Source organism: Colossoma macropomum, unplaced genomic scaffold, assembly GCF_904425465.1.
Source record: "Colossoma macropomum unplaced genomic scaffold, Colossoma_macropomum, whole genome shotgun sequence".
NCBI classification, from domain to species: Eukaryota; Metazoa; Chordata; class Actinopteri; order Characiformes; family Serrasalmidae; genus Colossoma; species Colossoma macropomum.
The window spans coordinates 52,266,922-52,292,240 of record NW_023494789.1 but is presented as its reverse complement, the minus strand read 5'-3'; the positions used below and the strand labels follow the sequence as shown (position 1 = coordinate 52,292,240).

At 39.5% G+C, this 25,319-nt stretch overlaps 1 protein-coding gene across 1 annotated transcript; it reads right to left on the bottom strand.

Moving 5' to 3' along the window:
- Window positions 1-15,647: 15,647 nt before the first annotated feature.
- LOC118807712 (uromodulin-like) lies at window positions 15,648-19,445 on the bottom strand. The gene is made up of 4 exons (XM_036569736.1): window positions 19,190-19,445; window positions 19,002-19,046; window positions 17,695-17,777; window positions 15,648-15,800 (listed from the first exon to the last, which is right to left on the bottom strand). The coding sequence occupies exons 1-4, from the start codon at window positions 19,443-19,445 to the stop codon at window positions 15,714-15,716; spliced, it is 471 nt and encodes a 156-aa protein (XP_036425629.1). The 3' UTR covers window positions 15,648-15,713.
- Between the last annotated feature and the right edge of the window lie 5,874 nt (window positions 19,446-25,319).

Below are 25,319 nucleotides of genomic sequence, written 5' to 3'. Positions count from 1 at the left end.
ATAAATAAATAAATAAATATTTATTATATATATATATATATATATATATATATATATATATATATATATATATATAAATAAAAAAGTATGTATATTATTATTATTATTATTATTATTATTATTATTATTATTGCCCTGCGATGGACTGGCGACCTGTCCAGGGTGTATCCTGCCTTCCGCCCAATGACAGCTGGGATAGGCTCCAGCACCCCACCATGACCCAGAAGGATAAGCGGTTTAGATGATGGATGGATGGATTATTATTATTATTATTATTATTATTATTATTATTATATATCTAGTGATAAAGAGAATATAAAGTGGAAACTAGTTTAAGAGTTTGTTAGCAGCAACCAGTGATGTTCAACTAGCAGTTCATCATCTGGTTGTATTTTGTGGGCTCAGATTTCAGCAATAACCACTAGGCTTTTTCAAGAAGTCATTATAAAGCCACATTCACTTGTCTACTTTGTGCTATTTACACTTGCAGCATTGCTGTCCTTACCATAATTTCATTTTTACTAGGTTGTACCGAAAGCTGCAAACTGCACATTGTCCCAGAAATGCTTTAGAAACATTGGCACAAAACAATAACTTACAAAGCTAGCAAGTAACTTGACTTTCCTAAAAAATGAGTGTCATAAGGAATGACACTACTGTTCCCCAAGTGGATATTTCAGCCATAATCTCAAAACACAGTGGACACATGAAAAATAAGGTGATATGCTCTCCAAGCAATATCCCAAAAATTTAGGAGCAAGCTGCTAATTACCGACAGTTTACAGGCAGTTTGCAAAAGGGGGAGCGCAATTTAGCAGGTTCTTAGAACTATAATGCAAATGAACAATTAATATATGATCAGTACAAAATAAACTGATTTGCTCACATTCTTTTTGTATAAAAGTACATTTCTACCATTTAAGGAGAAAAAAAACATAATTTTATTTTTTACAGATACCCCAGAGACAAATAGCCCAAATGTCTCTTTTATATTATTTTAGTAAATGGCACTTTCATGTTTAATATAATAGAACACAGGCACTTACTTAACAAAATGAAAGATATGATGATTAAGAATGGCACGTGTTGCTGATGTGCTGTCATGATGACTGATCAACCATGATGTTGAAACCTATAAAAGAAATTCAGTTTAGAAAATTCCTATTCGTTACATTATTTTTCAATTTGTGATGATGAATTATCAATATATTGTGTAGCTCCATATCTGACTGCTCTATTGAGCTGGAAATGTGTGAAAAAATAGACATTTTGCTTAATTGAAAAATATTATGATATTCTTTATAGTCATATTCAGGAACACAATTTATTGTGATACTTATAAAAATATATTAAGCCTATTTTTGCAACAGTAGGAAAAATCTGAAATTTGGGGATTTGTTTACAGGTGAAATTAGAATGTCCTGAAATTTGACTGGGATATCTTGTAAATGAGCAGGGATTAGGCAATCAAGCTTTATTAGGGACAAACCAAGAATCACAAACCAAGTCCGAAGCAGAGGCCACAGCTTGTAAAACAGAAACTGAAAAATAACAGGAAGTCGCTCAGAACTGCACTGAAAAATGGCAAGATCTGCCAAAGAATGAGGCCAAAAAATGGAGTATACATGTAAGCACTAATGAGTCCAGGAATGAGCTCCCGGTGTGTGGTTATGAGAGGGTAGAGGATAGAGCTGGTGCTGGAGTGAGTCCAGCCAACAGATTTGTGGTTTCTGAAGCACAAAACAGAGGGTGGACCCAGACCATGATCGAGGCACAGTCAAACAGTAGTATGTCCATTGGGAAGGACAGTCCAGCAAAGGGGTCCAGAGTAGGGGGAAGAAGCTGGACCAGCCACAGGGACAGGGGCTGAACCAAGAGCAGGAAGCTAGACATGGCCTGGGTCAGTGAGAGGGTCTGCTGAGCAGGAGACAGGGAGGCTGACTGAGGAGTGATCCATGGGGTTGGCACAGATGCTGCCTAGAAGGCCAGCACCAGAGCTGCATGAGAGGCTGTCGACTGAGCAGGGCAAGGTCCTCAGGTGCACACAGGGTAGTGCCTCTATGATGTTCTTGGCAGCTGATGGGGCAGCAAGCTCTACACACCTTGTATCACCACTAACCATCTATGATCAGGACTGACTGTGTGGCAACACAGGATGTGCCCACCTTAATTTTTTTATATTTTTCAAAGTCTTCCTTCAGCAGCAGGTCACAGTAGGTCAAGTCCGTCTAAAAGTAGCTGGCTCTAGAGGTAATGCTGCTGTCTCTTGTTTTTCCAGGCGCCTGGGTCTTGGATATTTTCAAGCAGTTTCCTGCAGCTCTGAGCAAACACAGGGATGTCAGCACCATGGTCATTCACGCAGGGGTGAACAACATCTCATCCCGTCAGGGCGAAGTCCTCAAGGAGCATTTCAGATTACTTCTAGACACCATTAAGAAGAGACCCACTGCCAGGATCATCATCTCAGGACTGCTGCCCAGCTACCAGAGAGGAAACGAGGTGTTCATCAGGCTCTACAAGCTGCACTGCTGGCTCCAAGGCTGGTGTAAAAATAACAGCGCTGGCTACATAAGCAACTGAACTGTTTTCTGGGAGTGACCGGCATTTTACCGCAGGGATGGACTACACTTGAGCCACCATAGATCTGCCATCCTGTCCAAGAATATAGAGAAAGTAGTAAACAATGGACAGGTAAGTAGTATAAACAGCAGACAGGTAAGTGCTTTTTATGATACAGACAATGTCTCCTCCATTTCTACCATTCCCCTTTCTCCCTGCTGTCTTAATACTAAAGCTTCTACTAGCTGTGTAGGGAGAACTTGCTCCCATAATGTCATTAGAGTCATCAAAACCCATGCAATTAATACATCAAAGGAAAATGTGTGCAGTCAAAACCCCAATAATTTCATTCATGTACCTCTTAAAAAGACCAGTCCCCCCACACATATAGTATAGTGAGCAGCAAATTAAACCTCGCTCTACTCAACTTAAGGTCACTACATAACAAAATACTTATGATTCAAGTTCTTATTAAAGAGCATAAGCTTGATTTTATGTCAGAAATGTGGCACAGCAGCTCTACTTGAAGCTGCTCCTGAAAACTACAGATTTATGCATACAGTAAGGGCAGGTGAGGAGGAGGAGTGGCATGCATTTATAATAGTGATTTTAACTGCAGAAATACCACTATTGGTGAATCCATGTCTTTTGAGTATGTTGCAATCAACCTTTTAAGTGTTAGTTTTATGTTACTAATTGTAATATATAGACATCCAAAGCAAAATAGTTCATTCTTGTCAGAAATTGCGGAATTATCGGTTGTGTCCACAAACTACGATAAGATTCTTCTCTTTAACTTCATCATCATTAACCGCTTAGTCCAGATAGGGTTGCAGTACCAGCTGGCTGCAAACCAATCCAGTGAGCACTGGAGGCATCCATGTGATCCAGCCAAAAGGACAACATGATCTGCAAGTAGCAGAGATGCCACCCTCTGGCCTCCACACATAATGCCCTCCTGACCTTGGCTATGAACAGGAGTGGAAACAAGGCACAACCTTGGCAGAATCCAACACTGGCACAGAACGAACTTGACTTAATGTTGTGTATATGGACAGAACTCTCACTCTGGGAGTACTGAATGGCCTCGAGTAGTCCCCCTGGCACCCGAAACTCCTGGAGGACATGGGAACGCGGACATAAGCCTTCTCTAAGTCCATGAAACACATGTACACTGGGATGGCAAACCCCCATGCCCCCTCAACAATCTGAGGGTAAAAAGCTGGTCCATTGTTCCACGGCCAGGTTGGAATCCACATTGCTCCCCCTCAATCTGACATCCAACTATCAGTCTGAGTCTCCTTTCTAACACTTTGGCATAAACCCTCCCAGGGAGGCTGAGCAGTGTGATACCCGGTAGTTGGCATACACTCTCCGGTCCCCTTCCTTAAAAATAGGGACCACCACCCCGGTCTGCCAGTCCAAGGGTACTCTTCCTGAGGTCCATGCGATATTGCGGAGGAGTGTCAGCCACGACAGCCCCACAACATCTAGAGCCTTAAGCATTTCTGGGTAAATCTCATCCACCCCCGGTGCCTTGCTGCTGAGGAGCTTGCCAACTACTAAAGTGACCTCCACCAGGGAAATGGAGCCTGACACACCAGAAGCCTCTGGCCCTGACTCCTTTGAGGTAGGCATGTCTCTAGGATTAAGGAGTTCCTCAAAGTCCTCCTTCCATCAACCCCTCTCCTTCCACTCCACCCCTGGGCGAAGCCACCCTGACTGCTCCTGAGATGCCAGATAGTTGTTCAGAACCTCCTTAAAGCCAAAAGAAAGTCTTTTTCAATGGCCTTGCCAAACTTCTCCCACGCCCTAGATTTTGCTTCTGCCACCATTACCACTGCTGCCCTTTTTCCCTGTTGGTACCTGTCTGCTGGTTTGGGAGTCCTGCGGGCCAACCAGTTGGCCTCCCTCACCATCGGTGTCCACCAGGGGGTTCTTGGATTATCGCCCTGACAGGCACCAACAAGCTCTCTCACAGAAAAGCTCTCCTGGAGGTGGGAGTTAAAATCATTCCAAACAGGGGCCTCTGACAGTCATTCCCAGCACATCCTCCCTATCTGCTTGGGCCTACCCGGTCTTCCCTGCCATCTGATCCAACTCACCACCAGATGGGGATCGGTTGACAGCTCAGCATCTTTCTTCACTCGAGTGTCCACTTCACATATGGTCCCAAGTGAGATGAAATGACAACAAAGTTGGTCACTGACCTTTGACCCAAGGAGCTCTGGTACCATTTACACTTACGAACGTCCTTGTGTTCAAACTTGGTGTCCATTATGGATAATCCATGCCTAGCACAGAAGTCCATTAACAATTCACCATTTGAGTTTAGATCGACCAGGCCGTTCTTCCCAATCACCCCTCTCCTGGTCTCCCAGTCATTGACAACATGAGCATTGAAGTCTTCCAGCAAGACTATGGAGTCCACTCACTCCAAGAAGGCCAAATACTCCAAACTGTTGTTTGGTGCATATACACACACAACAGTCACATTTATCCTCCCTGCGATTTTAATTCACATTGAGGCGATCCTCCCGTCCACCAGTCTTTTTGCTTCTGCCACCATTTCTGTCTAACTAAAGGAAACTTATTCCTACCTAAAATTGACATAGGTCCTAAAACAAGAAATGTCATGAAAAATAAATAGATGATAAAAAAGACATTGGGTTTGCTGTCCCCAAGAAGCCTTATATGCTTCATTTGGACAAAAGCAAGCCCTGCCTCTCTGGGCTGTACCAAGAGCAAGAAGGCAGCTGCTTTGGCGGCAGGGGGCTGTCACAAAGTGAACCCCTGTATCCACCACACAAACTGAATTTCTCGCCCTCAAAAAGGTCGCAACAACAAAAATTTCAATGACTGACAGTCTCTTCACCTATTGACTGACATGTGGGAAAGTAGATGAAGTGGCTATCTTCTCTCTACCTTCACACTGGACCTCAACTGTCATGCTGGTAATAGAAAACAGAAACAGACAACCTGATGTGACTGTTAAACATCAGAAATCAGGATTTAGTCATAGCTAAGTTTGAAAAGCATTTCATTGTAAGTGATTACAGTGACTGCAAATAACCCATCGCTGCTGTGGAGTCATTGTTTATTCTTCTAAACTATTAGGATTGGATGGTGGAACGGTTAGCTTATCAGCTGAAGATGAGTGGGGAGTGTGGGTGGGTTTATAAGCACAGAGGAGTTCAAAAAGCAGGAAGGAGCGAGGCTGTTAAGAGCTTTGTAAGTGAGCAGAAGAACTTTGAAGTGAATGTAGTATTTTACAGAAAGCCAGGTGAGATCATGGAGAACAGGTGTAAGGTGTGGTTGTGACGGTGAGTATGAGTGAGAAGGCGAGCAGCAGAGTTTTGAAAGGATGAGCGAATGCCTGTAAGGAGAGAGTTACAGTAGTTCTAATGACTAAAGACGAAAGCTTGTACAAGAGAAACAGCAGCAGGAAAGAGAGTTTAGTTTGCATTAAACGTTGCAGACATTCAGCGCTGATTTGCATGGACTTCCTGAACATTGAGTCGGTGGTACAAAGTGGAACAAAGAGTATTTGAGTGGTTCTTTTTAGATAAAATAAATGCTCAACAGACTCAGTAACATCAACATCATATCAATGATGTAGCATCAGTGAATTCATTTAGTAGATTATCAAGAGACTTTAATTAACTGCATAAATAAAATCAGTTTATAATCTGCTGAATTCACTTGTTTTTCACTTTATTTGGAGTCCAAGTTCAGATCTGTAGATGTTTATTCTGAGACATAACTGAACATTAACAGGTTTAATACAGACCATCAACATCCTCAACAAGCTGATACAGACACACTGACACCTCCTGTACGTGGAGCTTCACTGGATTAGGATTTGGGTTGAGGTGAAGGTTAGGCTTAGAATTAGGACCAGAATGAGGGTTGGGATTAGGTTTTGGGTAAGGTTAGGTTTTGCTTAATGAAAATATCGTATGAAGTCTACTTCATATAACATTACTTGCATTAAGTAGATGTATTGTTATGTATCAACAGTACATACTCAAGATATTTACCTCAGTGTATTCAGATGCTTCACTACTGCTACTTCACTGATGTGTTACTGATACTCTGTTAAGAGTTTGTTAATCATCTACAAAGAACCACTCCAAATAAAGTGTTACCGGGTATTCAGGTGTTAACAGACCACTAAATATGCCGTGGCAGTACCCACGTTAAACCAGAAAGTGCATACCAAGGACTAGACTAAGAACTAACCAGCCCTGCAAGATTTCAACATTGCAAATATGTCCCTAAGAGACAATCCAGCTAAACTCTTAGTTTGTGCTTACAGTTGCACAAACAATGAGATCATGTTCGGCAACAGCCAAGATTATAAATACATTCAGGTTTTAGTCTACAGGTCAAAGAAAAAAAAAGATTTACTCTCAGTACCCTAACAATCTCGAGTCACACCGTGAAGAGAGTCTACTGAAAGACATGAAAGTGTGTTCATTGTATTGCCAGCATCAAAAGTAGTAAGCATACCTATTTATGCCAAGATCTGTAGACCTGAAACCAGATGAACAATTAATGAGAGCAGAGTAATCAGTCCTCCTGATCAACACTTACATTCTGCTTCTCTAGTTGAGTAGCACCTGTTGAACTAAGCCTTGGGAATGTAAAGCTTGTGATTCATCTGCACATTGTCTACTTATACCTGAGGTTACAACATCTAATCCACCTGGAAAAACTCCATTTGAACAAAACTCCCCTGATGTAACGCCTGTGGAAGAGGAAGAAAATTACACACCTGATCTTATGTAGAATGACGTCCCAGAGACGCATAAAGCTCCCAGTTCAAGTGAAACGGACCTGCAGCACCTGTAGAGAGTGAAATCCCACAGTATCTGCAACACAAAATCCAAGTACAACCCAAGAACGTTTACTGCCCCAGTTTAGAGAATTCCCTTATTTCAGTCTATTCTCTATTCACAACATTTGTATTTTTGCCTCTTGTTTGTTTGATCTACTCAGGGCGCAGGACATCAGGGTGTCAGTTCAATCCCTAAGCCAGCCTGTGTTGTCCACTCTTACCCTCTCACTCTGTAAGGAATTTTTGTTCAAAGATGTTATCCATTTGTGGTTAGCATAGGTATATCAGCTGGACAGGAAAAGATGAGGAGATAAGTCTCACAAGGTACAGTGTGTATGTGTATATATGTGTGTGTGTGTGTGTGTGTGTGTGTGTGTGTGTGTGTGTGTGTGGCTCACTTGTTTGCTCTTGATTATGACTGTTTGCCCTTTTGACTTTTTTTTTGACTGTTTCATTATCTGACTTTGAAATTAGCATAGCCTCTTGCTTCACTGCATAGCTTCACTGAGTGTAGGATTTCCCTGTTATTTTGTTTGGGGTTTGGGTTTGGGTTTGTCTGAGTTTCTGTACTAGTCATGGTCTCATTTGTCTTCTGTTTGCTGTTTTATTTTTGTTAAGGGAAGCTTTTTCACCAATACCACTCTGTTAAGCCAGTCACTGAAAGGGGTTGTAACAAAGCCAGTCATTATTGATTCAATCTGCAGGAAATTTACTACATCCACTGAAACCCATAAGTAAATAAATACATTAATAACTGATCCTATTCCATCTTAAAACACGTCAGTAATTCCTCGTTTTAAACAACACTGACTAATCAGGTTCAAATCCCTCCCTCTGAACATACTTTATATGCAACACTACAGATTTCCACTTTTTCGTTCTTTTAGCCGAGCGATAAAACTGCACTGAAGTGTGAACAAAACAACAACATCGCGGAAGAGGCAGGACCAGGAATCGTTATGAAAAACAGAATGCTCTTTAATTTCACACACAGAAGAGAAAGCAAACATGCTTTTTGGTTGCTAGGAACTGCCAAACCAGCTAAACCCATCCTCCTCTGGACCACACCGGATAGCAAACAGCGTTAGAATAAAATATTAGAATATAAAATGGGGAAAAACAGGCGGAGCAATGGTTAATTAGATAGTTTTAGTCTATGCAGCATCATCAGGAGGGTCCGATCATGCAGGTGAGGTTTGCACAGCTTTGTACAGCATGAAACTCCATGGTGGTCAAAACGTTGCAGATCAGTCAACAGAGATGGAGCTCTGGTGTCTCCAGGAGCTCTGGTGGCTCCCATGTGGCGACTCAGGCAGACGTCGCTCAGGGGCTCAAATAAAGGGAAAGAGAGAGAGAGAGAGAGAGAGAGAGAGAGAGAGAGAGAGAGAGAGGGAGATTAACAGGACAGGTCTGTTTATGGAGAGATATTAGTGAGTAATAGTGCAACAGCTGATATCAGCAGAATGCTTGTGCAAACAGAGTTTTGAGTCTAGTTTTAAATGCAGAGAGTGTGTCTGAGTCCTGAACAGAGGTCGGGAGATGATTCCACAATTTTGGGGCTACGTATGAAAATGCTCGACCCCCTGCTGTGGTTTTTCTAAATCTAGGAACCTAATTCTTTTCCGCATCGTTTAGGGCTAGAATATTACGTAGTTTAGCGATATTACGCAAGTGAAAGAATGCAGTTCTAACAATGTTGCAAACGAGTATTAAAAGAGAGACTGGAATCGAAGATGACGCTAGATTTGGTGCTTGGAATGACCGTAAATGGCCTCTAAATTTAGTTCCAATTTGGAGAGTTGAGATCTCTCTGCTTTGGGTCCAAGTAGTAGGACCTCAGTTTTGTTAGGATTAAGAAGAAGGAAATCGTTGGTCATCCAGCTTTTGATATTTTTAACACATTCTTCAAGATTATTTAGATTCAGAGCCTCATTTGGTTTAGCAGATATGTAGAGCTGTGTATCGTCTGCATAGCAGTGAAAACTAACGCCGAGCCAGCGGATTATGTTACCAAGAGGTTGTATGTACAGAGAGAATTTACATGGCACCTTTCTTACACTGCTGTCATTCAAAGTGCTTTACAAATGAGAAAATACAGAGTCAGAAAATACAGAGTGGTTTAAGAAGAAGTAAACGTGAATAGAAAAACCTTGAAAAAAACATTAAAAACATAATTAATACATGATTTAAAACACATTTAAAAATTAAATTTAGATATCAAATTAGAAATTAGGAAGTTAAATTAAAAGTTAGATTAGGATTTTAAAAAAGTGCCGTTACAGAGGAAAAAGTGGCTAGAAACGCTAACAGTGTTTAAACTGAGCTGAAAGCTGCTCAAACAGGAACATTTTCAGGCTGATTTAAAGTGTCCAGTTTTGGCTCTTCTAATGCTCTCTGTCCACTGTGTCCATTTTATAGCAGGATAGTATCTAAATGCTGCTTCTTCTTGTTTAGTCTTCACCTTTGGACTAACTGCCCAGTTCCTAATGATCTAAGAGTTCTGCTCGGCTCATATCGCTGCAGCATATGAAATAAATGCACCATTGAGTGATTTTTAGACCAGTAATAGTATCTTAAAGTCTATTCTGGAACAGACTGGTAGCCAATGTAAGGATTTAAGGGGGGGGGGTGTTCCTTCTTTTACTCCTACTGAGGCAGCTGCATTCTGAATCACCTGAAGATGTTTGATTGTCTTTTTTGGAAGTCCAGTTAGGCGACCATTACAGTGATCAATCCTGCAAGAAATAAAGGCGTGGATGAGGTTCTCCAGGTCTGCTTTAGTCAGAACATCTCTGACCTTGTTGATGTTCTTAAGGTGATAAAAAGCTGATTTAGTAACTGCTTTGACACGACTGATAAAACTGAGATCAGAGCCCAACAGTGCACCACGGTTACGTACTAGATCTTTAGATTTTAGGGCTCTTGAATCCAGATGGGCAGCTAGTCTGTGCCTCTCACTGCTGTTCCCAAATAAAATAATCTCTGTTTTATTTTTGTTCAGTTGCAAAATGTTTTGTCCCATTCAGTTAGTGATGAGCTCGAGGCACTTACAAAGTGAGTCGAGGGGACCATAGTTGTTTGGGGAGAGGGCCAAGTAGATTTGAGTATCATCTGCATAGCTGTGGTAAGTTGTCCCATAGTCTTGCAGTATTTGGCCTACAATTTGTACAGCATGTACAAATTGAATAAGAGTGGCCCAAGAATTGACCCCTGGGGGACACCACAGGTCACTAGCACTCTCTCAGAAATGTTATTTTCATTTTTCACAAAGTAGTTCCTTCAGCCCCTTGCAGGTATAAACTGAAACATTTTAGGACCGTTCCTCAGAGCCCAACCCAGTTCTCAAGTCTGTCTATGAGAATTTTATGGTCGATGCTATCAAAGGCAGCGCTGAGATCGAGCAGTAATAGAACAGATGTTTTACCAGAGCCTGTATTTAAGCAAATGTCATTATGTTAGGGCCGTTTCAGTACTGTGATCAGTCTGAAAACCTGACTGAAATTTGTCTAGACAGCTATTTAAGGACAGAAAGCCTGTAAGTTGCTTAAAGACAATTTCCTCAATCATTTTTCTAATGAGAGGTAGATTTGAAATCGGTCAGTGATATCCAAGATGGTGCCGCAAACGGCGACACTGGTCGGGAGTCTCCACCGGATTTTGTTTGTTTTTGTTTGTTTGTTTGTTTTGTTACATGTGAACCAGTCTCATTCACATACAGCGCAGAGGATCTGCTGAACATTAGGCGGTCCATGCCACAAGGCATTGCTCCTGTTTTTTTCACTTTTTCACTGTTTTCCAGACTTTTCAGTGAGCGGAGTGGCTGCTCTCTACAGCAGACACAGACGGACTGGCAGGTGGGTGAAGCGCGCTGGAGCACTGGTTAAACTTTGAGAGCGCGGACTTCACACAGCATTCAGATCTTCGCTCTTTAGGGAATAAATTAGATGAGCTTTCCCTTCTAAACAGAACCATTAAGGAGTTTTCTCTCTCTGCGCTCACACTCCAGCTCCACGGCTTTAACCTCTACAGAGCGGAGCAGAATGACCACTGGGATAGGCTCCAGCAGCCGTATAGATAATATGTGTGTGTGTGCCTGTTGTCCTTTACATTTTATGTAAAAAGTCTGGTTACACTGATTTACATTAAAAATTAAGCATGTTTTTTCCTCCTTTTTTGTCCTGCAAAAATATCATTTTGGACGTATGAGGTTTTGTTCTGACAGCAGCAGTTTTGTAGATGCAGCGCACAAACTGTGTTTACTGACAAGAGTTTTCCAAATTATTCCTGAGCCAATGTGGTTACATACATTACAGAAGCAATTTTCTTTTTAATGCAATGCTGTGTGAGGGGTCGAAGGTCATGGGCATTCAGTATTGGTTGTCGGCATTTTCCTTTATTCATGTGGTTTCTCTGAATCTTTTAATAATGTTATCGACTGTAGATGGTAAAATCCCTGAATTTTTTGCAGTTGTGACTTAAGAAAAGGTCTTAAATAGTTCCTCTACTTTTGTGATGCATTACTCACGCAGTTTTTTGCATAGTAGAGACTGAGCCTTTCATGAATATTCATAATCATAGTAGCGTTACCTGTTTATCTGGTCACCAGTGGAAAGTTCAGATGTTTTTGATCATTCCAACTTCTCAGTCTTCTGTATTGGGGTGTGTTGCATTTGGAATTAACATATAATAACAAAAATGCTGATAAGGTAAAAATATGAAGATTCTCCTGAGATCCTCATGTGTTTACCTGACATAGGTCACGTGGCCTGTTTTGTGGTAGCATGTTAGAATTTTTTTTTTTTTGTTGTTGTTTTTTTTTACAGTTAAGCAGAAATAACAGTCAGAGGTAACGTTAGATTCAAGATTCAGTATGTCATATGCACAGCAGAAACAGGCAGTTACACTGTACAGTGAAATTCTTACTTTGCTGTTCCTCCATTCACCAAAAATAATCTTAATGTAATCTTAGAGAAACATAGAAAAAAATAGAAAACATAAGCATAACACTAAAAACAATAGTAAAAAAGTACAGTTATGTGTGCAAAGTTGGAAGAAAAAATGAAAGTTACGTGTGCGTATGTGCAAATATGTAGAGCAGCGGTTCATAAAGTGCACGTTGCAAGTAACAGATGTAGACAGTAGTGTTCTGACAGCAGCAGTACAGTGTATGTAAGGTGCAGTTATTGAGTGCAAAGTTGGCCAAAAGTTAAACCAGTTCAGAGTGGGAGGGGAGAAGAGGTAATGAGTGAGATGCTTAGTTGAACTTTTCACAAAGCCCATTTCAGCTTGTGTTGGGAGATAAAAGCATCGTAAGTGCCAAATTCATAGAAAACTTATTCTAATTTTTTTAGAAAATTAAATTCTCTGTGGAAGATGGAATCTCACTTTTAAACTTTCCCAGTTACATATTTAACCATAACTGAAACTTCGAGTTCAAACACTGGAGCTCTAGTAATGAGCCGAGGGCTTGAGGCAATGGTGGATAGCAATGCTAAGCAGGAAGCATGTAATGATTTAATCGTTCATTATACAATGACAGCACTCACAGAAAACTAATCAAATTTTATAATCATCTTTAAAAAATTAGGTTGATAAATGTTCTTTGCCCATTTGGTTTGGGAGGCCTGCATACTGTAAAAAGTGGCTCGTCAGATCTAATTAAAAAAAATGACTTCATAGAGTAACAAGCAATTGGACTAGTTTTATTCAACTCCAAAAAATACTTTGATTGAAAGAATCGTTCCTTCAAAGTATTTACTTAGGTCGAATAAAACTAATTAATTTACTTGTTACCACATGAAGTCAGTTTTTTAAGTAGATCTGACGAGCCACTTTTTACAGTGTACTGATTCTGCTCCTATCTCAGATCAGCTGTAGTTTTTCCCTCATTTGTTTAGCTCTAAACGACTTTGACTTCCTGTTCAGTTGTACAGGTCTGTATGCAACAATACAAGCTAGAGCTAAGAATCAAACATGCTTATGTGAGAATAAAGGATATAAATGTGAGTGTTTACAAGGGCAGCAATTAACACAACCTGATTCTTAAACTGCTCTCCACAGCTAAATTAGCATGTAAATTTACATTTGGCAGGTTAGTAGATGTTTTTATCTCGTTCAGGCAGGATTGGCTCTATAAAAAGCCTACATACATCTGAAAAAGTTGAGGTTTTTTATTATTAAAATCTTCTAAATACAAGAATCTGTGATTTGTTAATTCCCTTTATTTAACTGACAAAAGCACAAAGAAAAGATTTCCAATGTTTTCACTGACAAACTCAATTGTAAATATAAACAAGTTTAGACTTTGATGCCTGCAACACACTCAAAAAAAGTTGGGAGAGGGGCATGTTTATCACTGTGTTACATCACCTCTCCTCTAATTACACTTTCTGGCATTGTCTTGCTGAAATAACCATAGACTTCCCGGGAAAAGACGTCATCCTAATGGCAGCATATATCTCATTAAAATCCCAATATAGGCCTCCATGTCAGTGCTACCTTCACAAATATGCAAGTCACCCATGCCGTGGGCATTGATGTACCTCCATGGCATGAAGGATGTGGACTGTGCACGTTTCACTGATAAGTCTGAATGGTCCATTCATCTTTCAACATTAATTTTCCCAAAAACAAGCTGAAATGTGGACTCATCTGACCACAGCACACATTTCAGACCATCTGAGATGAGCTTGGGCCCAGAGAATGATGGAATGATCCATGTTTGTATAAATCATACAATATTCTTAAAAACCTACACTAAGAAGTAATTGTTAACTCAATAAAAAAGCTGAGTATTTTTGTGTCTTTGAATTTGACGGATGAGCATGAGAGACAAAGCAAAACCAGTATAATTGAACTTTAGAAAAGTGGGTAAAGTGTTATAAAATTAGTTTAGTTTTTATTATTTTCAGTGTAAGCTGTAACTTGTGCATGTTTGTTAATAATACAGTTACTTTTTGTATCTTTAAATACCCTATTTACATGTAATCCATTACTATCCAACCCTGTGTATTATTTGATGTTACATGTGTTTGTTGTTGTCTCTTGTTGTACTACAGCAGGTTAGAGGTTGATGATAATGACCAAGAGGGGGTGCCGTAACTACGAATCAGACCAGCTTTAGACAAACACAGACACTGTCAAGCTAATCACCTCTTTAGTATGTCCTTTATTCCTGTAATCATGTACTGGATGCTGCATCAAACTGGTCGTTGTGATGTGCCTGAGTAGTAGTTTGGCATTGTTGTGACAGATTAGGAAGCTCTTATTTGAGTAGTCCTGCAGTTACTTAAATGATGTCATTCAGCCCTAACTTATTGGGTAGTTTACCACAGCATGATTGAAATAAAAATTTACAAATGCATGAAAATCACCCATTCATAATTTCTGTGATGCGATATAAAAAGAGAAAACCACACATTGAGTTTCAAAAGTAAAATAAGATTATACATTTATTAAGAAAACTGTTTTTTAGGATTACAAGAGCACAAAAAGTAAATATTAACTAAAGATTGAATAAAAATGGATAAAAATAAAAACAAAATATCGACAGAAATACGCGTTCACACTTATAACCTCACACACAAAGGGGGGGAGAGAGAACCCACAGGTTTAAACATGTTCCCATCTAACAAAACGGAACAAAACAAAAAATCTTTCTGCAAATTATATGTAAAACAGACAATCTCCATGTACAGCTGCTGGTCATTACAAACCAAAAACTGCTGTATTGCCGACTTGGTTTGGTTCAGAAACCTGTATTTGAGTGCTGAATTATCACAAAGATATAGAAACATCGAAATTGAGGCGCGGGTGAGTTTGTGGACCCCAGAAGGTTAATGACGTCAGCAGAAGTCGTTTTTATTCGTGCCAAAGGTCTTAAAGGTTCCCAAATGGTCACCTTAATAATAATGACTGAAACACATGATGAGCATAAACACGCCCTTTTCTCACATCACAGCGAATTTAACTACAAGCCTCACAGAGACACAAAAGCCAAGGAGCTGTTATTCTTAGGAAAAATATTCTGTAATAAAAAGACTTGATTATATGAGATAATCAACATCCCTAAAAAACACTGAAACGTGACTTTCTTTGCAGACTTTCTTTGAAGTTTCTGACTACACCATTGGACAGTATAAGATCAGAAACACATGAAAATGTCATGGAAAGATCAGTTAAGAAAGTTCAGAGAGATAAACTATTACCATAAACACTAACCTGCCAAAAACATTACCCTGCTATTAAATCTGTTCAATACAATGATCAGAAAATAGTGCTGTGAAATTTAACAGGTTCCATGTTTCTTTTTGGCTTAATTCTCATCACTCCATTTGGAGATGTTCTTCAGATGTATTGTAATGTTGCCAGGGAGGCCTTTTCTAACCAGTTCTTCCTTGAGCTGTAACAAACACACACAAGTCAAGTAGTTAGAACTTTAATTAGTGGTACCAACATCAATTATATTATTAATTGAGTAATCTACCAGTTATTTTGACAATTAATCAATGATCTGTTTTAAAGCAAAACCAAATAAATGGACTTAACAGAACAATACCAAACTATTCAGATCCTTTTTAAATTATATTACTGTACAAAGAGACCTTTTATAATACAGGGCAAAAGTCAATCACTTATTTAATGACCAGCCAAAATGGTCATTAAGTAAAAGTCATTCATTTTTCAGCATCAGGAAAAAATGAGAAAACATATCTGAAAGAAAATTAGATGAAACTAAACAACTGAGTATAATATTGAATTTAGCATTAAATTGTTCACACATTGCCTTTATTATGGCTTCTATTATTTTCAGGAGACTTGATTTCTGCTTTTATCATTAAAAGGTTTCAAAAGCAAATTCAATTGAATACTTTTAAAGAAATTTCAAGACTTCTGGTTAGGATGGGCCTGAGGGAGCTGCTTTAGGTAACTTAGGTAATTTAGTTCAGATTCAGTCTGTTTTCCAACATTCATAAACTCTTAAACATTATAGTTATGCCTAATTCCTCATTGGTCCCTAAAGTACCTCTTTCATTGGATGCAGAAAAGGCTTTTGACTGCACAGAATGGGACGACACATTTTCTTTTCTTGGTAAATTTGAGATTGTAAGCAATATAATTTCTTGGGTTAAACTGATTCATCCATCCTCACTACCTGTGTTGGTACGACTTGGTGAAAATGACCGTAATTCGTCTGAATAAGAACTTTCCCCACTTTACTGTGATCAGGGCACATATGCATTTTAACTTAATGCAGTGTACATATTCATAATTACACTTATTTATTTTAGCTGCTCAATTCTATTAGCACTACATACTATATATACTGTATATATGTACTTTACTATTCAGTTGTAACTGTACTTATCTCCCATTGTGGATGCTTTATATTACTCACAGATTGTTTGTATTTTAGATATATCATTTATATATTTTACTGAATTTCATTTTATGTTGTATCTTGTACATTACTAAGCAAATAAAGATTCTGATTCTAGAGCTAGATAAACAAAACCTCAAGATTCTAATACACTTTTGCTTAATACTCATGTGTATAGAGTTATCAGATAATCTAACGTTACTGAACATGAGCAACCAAAGTAAGTATTACTGCTGTTTAATGGTGTTACTACAACTACAAATGCATACTGTTGCTAATTTGCCCTTGTATTTTTATTCTTATTGTATTTTAGTTCATACATTTTACTTTGTTTCTTATTACATGTTTCTTTAATATGCATCATTTTTTATATTTCATATCCTACTGTATTTTTTAATTTCATTTCCATTCAATATTACACTCTCAGAAATTAAGGTCCTAAACTGTCTCTGGGTCAGTTCCCCTCCTGTCACTGGGGTGGAACCCTCAGTGGTCCATCTCAGTACCTTTAGTCAGGGAACATAACTGAACCATAATGCACTGAAATGATATGTTCTAAGCTGTACTGACTCCACACACCCCGTCTCGTCTCCAGGCTTTATTTTACTGTTCTGTTTAAAACATTCGGTTATGAAAAGGTACAAATACGAACTTTTCACCTGGAAACACTTATTTAAGGTTCACAATCAGACCTTAGAACCACTGTTGGAGCTTTGAGGGAACATTTACACTGTTTGTACCTCGATGAACGAAAAATGTACCTGAACAGAACCTTTATTAATAACAGTGTATGAGTGTTTACTTGTGTTTTTATCTTACAATATAGTATTTTCCTTAATTTTTTTGTTAAGTCCTTTGAGCTTTCAGAGGAGGTGCTTTGTAAATAACATTTAATTGTTTTTGTTTGTTTACTTACCTGTTTCAAAAAATCTTCCATGGAGGATGACTGTTCAAGGTTATTTGCTGAGGAAAGTTTCATCCTTAGTCCAACAAAGTGCTCTTTAGACAGTAAGCAAAACATTAATATCATTAACTAAAAATGCTTTCATAAAAATGTAAAAATTATAAGGCAGAGCCTTATAGTGGCTAAAGTAGGATAACATGGCTGGACGTCAGTCGCTGGTTTTGCTGTTGTAACATCTTTTATGCAAAACAATAAAAAGAAAACAAAGAAACAATTAAGACATTATCTTAATTCAGTGTTTTAGGGCAGGTTGTTATACTGGGGGGCCGATATGCCTTGGCCTTGTTGGTGCATTTTGTGGTCGCTTTAAGGCACGTCTTGCACTGCATCTGTGCTCTTACACACATCTGGCTGACAGGGTGTTAACCCATTTACCTCAGAGGAAATGTGAGCGGATCCAGACCTCCATTCTTCTCATTATTGAACAATTCATTGTTACTGAATTACAGCATGTTCTAAACTCAGCAGCTACAGTCAGCATTCATTGCCAGATTCTGCCCACATTACACTTATTCTCCATAAACTGCGCTGGTTACCTGTCCCTTTCCCTGTGTTCAAAGCTACTGCTCATAACCTTCAAAACCACAGGAGCTCTTGCACCTTCATTCTTCACTGCTTCTTCATCCCTACTGCTTTATTTGAATCCCGTTTCATATCCTCAAGTGAAATGATATATGATATATATGTTTAAATTGGTGGAGAATTCAGTAGCACTTCTCAAGGGTCAATTATGAAACTTAATAGAATAGATGAGAGTCTACACATAGATAAACAATTCAAATTTCTTAATGACTGGTCAATGTTAAGACTGCCAAATGCCTTCTGAAAGCTGATTGGCAGATGGCAGCCACAATTTTCCATTCATCAGCTCATCCTTCAAAACTCATTTTAAGTAAGCTTATAGATGCAGTACACCACATATCTACTTGATTGGATGTACTCAGGTTGAGAAACAGCTACTTAGCTTTCATAGCGCCCCCTATTGACGTAGAAGTGGCAAAATTGACAGACCACCTTAGACTCTTCTGAGACATGATTATCTCAATTTGTTTAGAATCAGACAAAGCCTTCATGACTTACAGCTGCTTTAGTAATCAATGCTCTGATTGAAAAGGATTGACTGGCATATGACTGCCATGTTGATTATGATGATTGTCATCATTTTTTATATATATATATATATATATATATATATATATATATATATACACACACACACATATAATCTAAAAAAGGATACCGAAAACAGGATAACATACTTGTCAGTGGCTGGTGTGTAGTTGCTGGTGTTGTTCCTGTAACATCTTTCAGGCAAATAATTAACAAATAATTAAAATAGTATAGTTGAAAAAGCATACTGTCTATCTTAATGTATTTTAATGTTTAATATATACGAATGTGTATACGGTTGCAAAAAAATACTGTATAAAAATTCTCATATAATTACCTGCACAATATGCCACAGAACAGATAGACGGGCTGACGAACTCATAGACGTAGTAGTTTCCTGGGTAAGCTTTCACTCGAATAGGACTGGATGTGTAGAAACAGCAGTGGTCAGGCACAGTACTGCAGATTTGGAGAGTGACCACTTTGTCCCGCAGCAGTGGGTGAGTGCCATTGATCCAAAAGGGGATGGTAGTGCCACACATTAAAACATCAAAACATGACTCGGGCATCCAGACGTCCTGTCCATCATACATGAGTCTGTACCAGCCCACCCACGAAACATACTGATCACACCTATTTGTACTGTCAGAGAAGTTGGTGGCTCTCCAAGGTTCGTCCAGCACAGTGTAGCTATAGCACGGGTCAGCACTGCTGGAGACTGAGATACAAACAATTTTTGAAAAAAGTCTCATAGAAACAATACAGATGATAAACATATGAAGGTACTGTGCTTAGTTATATCCACTGGTGTAGCATGTGACCCACAAGAGTCCCTCTCATCAGTGCTAATTGAATATAGTGCTTTTCCACCACATGGTGTGGCTCAAATTCACTCAGCTCTACTCGACTCGACTCGGCACGTGAAACTGCCTTGACTTGAAGGAGCCAAACTGTGTTCAGAAGAGGCAGTGAGACAAAAGACTGCTGAAAAAAACAGGAGAGTTTGGGAAAAACTACATCAGAGTTCAGATGATGAGGCGATTCTGACTGCTCAAAGGCGACGCAAGAGGCTATGCTAACCTGGTGGCTAACTTTAGCATATGTGTTTAGTAATGTTCTCTGACCAATCAGCAGTCTGCAGTCATCTTTTGGCATTGGCTCAGCTCACTTGAGACCTCGATGGAGGCAATACCAAAAAAGTACCAGATACCAGATTTGCCTAATGAAACACTGAACAGGCGAGTAGAGTCGAGTTGAGGCGATCAGTCTGATAGCTAAGTTTTGCTTATTGCAGTTACAGTTACACTAGAAAATTGCAGTTCGCATAGCTTTAGAAATAAGGGTGACTACGACTGGACAGGAGGACTGGTGACCTGCTGAAAAAAATGTAGTTTTGGAGCAGTTAGCATGCTGCCTCATGTGCCAAACGTAAACTATAAAACCCAGAAACAAAATTTCCCCTATTACAAAACGACCATGGCAGCCATGCACGAGCCATTTCTGTGCCTGATGTGATGAAATTCTTCAAGGCAGTCAAGCTGTTCAAGGCACCAGGACCTGCTGGCATCCATGGTCATGTCACATTGTTAATCTCTCCTGTTGTATATATGTATGGCATGCGCTTATCCCCCTGGGCCCCGATGATGACTGTGAGAGCTGGCAGGAAGGCAGGGCCCGAACCCCAGGTTTCGGCAGGGCAGCCTGTGCAACCCTGGGCTCATGAAGGACGCTGGAGGCAGGTTTCAGGGTTGCAGCAGCCATTTAACTTTATTTTCCACCCCAACAAAATTTAAGCTGGCCACTTTTCAGTGGCTTCAACGTAGGCTTTTCTGTCCTTTTCTCACTTGATCTTTTCAGCTCTATAGTCTTCAGTTTCCTGCTGCTCTTCCCTCTCTCTCTCTCTCTCTCTCTCTCTCTGTCTTTTTCTTCTCTGCTATTTTAAAAGGCACTTGAGACAAGAGGGAAAGAGAGCTCATTGTTCCGCCTCCCCATCACTGCCTCTGCTCCGCAGTTCCGCTGCCTGGGCGAACGTAAAACAAACCAAAGTGACCTCGCCATGGGACCGGAGGTTGTGCCCAGGAGGTGGGGCTCGGGACTCACGTGCCACTCCCTACTCACTCTCAGTTCTCCTCTCCCTGCCGTCCTCGCAGGGCTTTGTCCTTGCTCAGGGTTCAGGCCCCACCTTCCTGCTGGATTCCCACATGCCTTAAGAGAACCACCATTGTTCTTGAAACTCTATGGCACTGACCTCATGCAGTTAGTCTAAACTCAAATTTGCTTTACCCTTCTGGCCACCATGTACCCCTCCAGTTAGCATCCTCTGTGGTACAGCAGGGCAGCTGGTAGGGTGAAGTGGTGAAATCACCTCGGCTCTCTCCTCGGCTAACTCCAGTGAACCTGGCGCAAGAAGCCTAATGTGGTGCTGCACGTTCTCTGGTGACAGTGCATTGCAAAACACTCAAGAGCTTGTGCTGCACTTCTTCAGGAAAGCAGGGCCTTATTACATTTCTCAGTTCTTCAGTTTCTAGTTTTCTAGTATGTTTTTGTTCCCTAGTCATTTGTTTTTTAGTTTTTTTTTTCTGTGGATATCTCTTTATTGCTTACATATACTGCCAGTTTTATAAACCTGTTTTTTGTTCAAAGCTGTAAAAAATAAAAATAAAAAATATTTGTTATCAGAATCAAAGTGTGAAAATTACCAGTCTGGGTCTTAACCTCCCCACCTGCAGAAGAAACAAAAGGGGAAATTAAATGATGACAAGAAATAAAGTGATTTTTTTGTCAAATCAGATAACTCTTTAAAGGTAAAAACATAGCTTTTGTGTAATTAAGACTTCTTATTTTTATTAAACAATATTTTATCTTTTACCTTATTACTAGAATACATTTACAATTAATGACTTATTTTGTTCTTTAATTTTCTATAATTCTATTTTGCATTGAATTTTTCCAGTTTGTATTGGTGGGGTGACCAATTTAGACCAGATAAATATAAACCTCATATCCTTTTTTGTATGAGAGTCCATCTCCACCAGAAAACAAAAAAATCAGGATTTAACTTACAGTTAATTACAGTTATATCACTTATAAAAAGCCCAAATGTTTCTATTATTGTCATACAGGAAATGACACTTTCTTGTTGATGTAACAGAAAACAAGCACATACTTAACAAAATGAAAGATATGATGATTAAGATTGGCGCATGTTGCTGATGTGCTGTCATGATGCCTGATTGACCGAAATGTTGAAACCTACAAAAGAAATTTACTTTTGAAAAAAATTCTCTTCATTACATTAAATATCAGCTTTCAATGATGAGTTATTTGTATACTGTATAGCTCCATATCTGACTGTTCTGTCGAACTGGAAATATAAAATATTTAAGAAATAAAAGATTTGCTTAAATGAAAAATATTTTGATGTTCTGTAGTTTTCTGGGTCACAATTTATTGTCATACTTCTTAAAATATATCAAGCCTATTTAGCTCAGTCAGGATTTGCTTACAGGTGTTTTCACACCTGAAAATCTGGACCCAGGTTCATGTTTTTGTTACATTGTGTACATTTTGATCTGGATAGTTTTGATTTCACATTGTAATTTAGCGAGCACCCTAAGGAATGTAGCATGACACACCTGCGTCCTGTCATCACCTGTGTGGGCTGCGTCTGCCTGTACTGCACACTGATTGGTTTGATTGGTTTGTAGAGGAGAGTCTGACGGCGGTGTGTTGTCAGCTTGGCAGATAACCTTTTATATTTGAATGGAGAAAAATAATGAACAGATTCATTTTGTTTCCACTAGACTACTAATGCCAGAATTTTTTATTTATTTATTTAATTTGTTTATTTCACAGGGACAATATGTATAAACATTGTTACATAGAATGCAACACGTAATGCATATAGAGCATCTAGTTTAAGCTAATTTGCAGCCCCAGTCCCTGGTTTGGCCTTTAAAAAGTTTTTATGCATTTTCTCAAGTTGACGTTTGATGTTTTCATCTGAACAAATTACAATTCAATATTTGGTCTCCTCCCTCTGAGCTACCGCAGCTCAGTTTTGTTTCTCTCTCAGGTTTTTTACCTCTTTTATTGTTTAATGGGAGACGATGGCCTGCTTCAACTTCCTCTAATTGGTCCGAAAGTCAGAACCATCCAAAAAAGTGTTTTTACACTGCAAACTAACCAAACCATGGTTCAGTTTGAACCGGACCAAGACCACCTCTTTGGTCGGACCAAATTTTGGTCCTTTAGTCCTTTGATCCACACCATGGCCCGAGGCGCCTTTGACACCTGCTATTTTGTTTCAGACCAAACTGAAAAGTCTGAAGGTCCAGACCAAGCCAGGCAGGTGTGAAAACTCCCTTAGACCACCTGAATTTGACTGGGAAATCTTTTAATGAGCTGAGATTAGGCAAGATGCATGTGGACGTGAGCTTTATTATGGGTCAACTAAAATCACAAACCAAGTTCAAAGGAGGAATCACAGCATCTAAAATTTTTATAATAATAATTATAATAATATAATAATTATATAATTTGCTAATAATTTAGCACTATTTCACCATTATTAGTGTGACATATAAAAACTTATAACACACAAGTAAGTTCACTGGTCATGTTGGATAGCAGATAAAATGGTGATGTCTGTAGTGTAGATATACGGACGTCTGGTTCCTACTACTACAATGTTGATCAGTTCTGACTCTGTAAATTTCTCTAGAAAGGTGCTTTTCACACTGAGCCTCTCTGAATGATTTTGTTTACATGTAAACCAGTGAACGATTAAGTAATTCATAATTTAGCTCTTGTTTAGCTTCCCAGTCAGAGTGACACGGCCCCTGACCAGGCAGCGTCACACCTGGTGGAGAATGCGGGCTTGCCTATATGGCCAGACACATAGTGAAATGGTTCTTCTGATCAATAGAGAATGTTCTGGACATTGTAACAATTCCAGAACCTTTTTGTTTGTTCTGGATGTTGAGCTTGTATACAATAGAAGAACCCTTTTGGGTGCTATATTGAACCATATCCAACATATTCATGGTGCGTTCCAATCGGGAGGCAGCTGTCTAAGTAGGCAGCATTCTAAGGCAGCATTTGACCACTCCTGACACGAAAGCTGTCCCACTCAGAAGGCAGCATAAGGTGCCTTATTTTGACCAAATCTGAAGGCAGCATTGCATTTCTCCTTTTTTGATGAAGGCAATCCCACAATAGTGTTCACCGGCCGAGAGTTCCATCGCTCCAGTCTGATAAACGTGGCTGACGAAGCGGCTGTTTTTTGCCGAACAGAGACTTTACAAGTTATTTCTTGACTTCTGCCTTTACAGTTTTGAATGTTGTATTTGTGTAAAGTATTGAACCTATTTGAGTTTGTAGACCTCTAGAAATTGTTCTTGTGGTAAATTTTTGTCAGTTCGCTTGTCTAACACAACCTGACAGGCTAACGTTAGTTAGCGTAGCTGGCAGGCTGGCTGTGTGAATGCATGGCTCTTTAAAACGAGAGAGAGTCCAGTTTAAAATACTGGCTGTTCACTGTTTAGTGGTGTTTTCTATTTGCAAACAACTTATCGGTTTGATTCTATACTCAGATTTTTTTCTGTCCTCAGGGTCCGACCTTACAGCAGCGGAGAGGCGCTGTCTGAGGGGCTGAGGAAGAGGAGTGGTTACGGGGAGAAAACTGCGCTGAATGGCTGAAAGCAGTTCACTTTTCCAGTGTATATGGGGGAAACACAGCAGAACCAGCGCTGTAGACTGACGTTATAAATATAAAAATACTTCACACTGAATGATGTAGAAGGTCAGAAATTATTTTTTTTAAATAAATACAACAAATGCTTATTTCTGCTGCTCTGCTTGTCTTGTATTGCTGTGCGTATGACGGTCACATCAGTGTTAGGTAAACGCTGACGGCTAAATTTCAGACCAGTAGCTCATAAATCACGTGAAAATTTCTAAAATAAAACACGTTAGCCAGTTTGACTGATTGTCTGCAGTCCTTTTTTTGTGGATGCATTTTGTACAAAATTAGAAGTAGTTTTGGTCCTTTGTGTGTTAGAAGTATAGCAGGTTCATTAAGGTGGATGAGAACAGTGAGAGAACTGAAATGATTCACAAACTAGTCACGATTATCTGTATTTATGTGGGGCGCCGAGTCGAGTATAACGACTGTACGACTCCTTAAAGCAGCCGGTTCTTCACACACACACAGCAGCGTTAATGCAGGAAAACAGCAGCTGCAGATTCAGAGCCGCCCTTGTACACTGAGGTGAGTGTAAACAACCCGGCGCCTGTGAGTAAACATATAAAACATGTACAGCGCAGTGAAACCTATGCTGTATGATGGTTCTGTAGACTGTCCCGAATGCGATGCCTGCTGAGGTTCCTTTTTGGTTGAAATGCTGCCTAAAGAGAGAGGAACCTTTGAAGGCAGTGACTAGTTAGGCAGCCGCCTCCAGAATGGA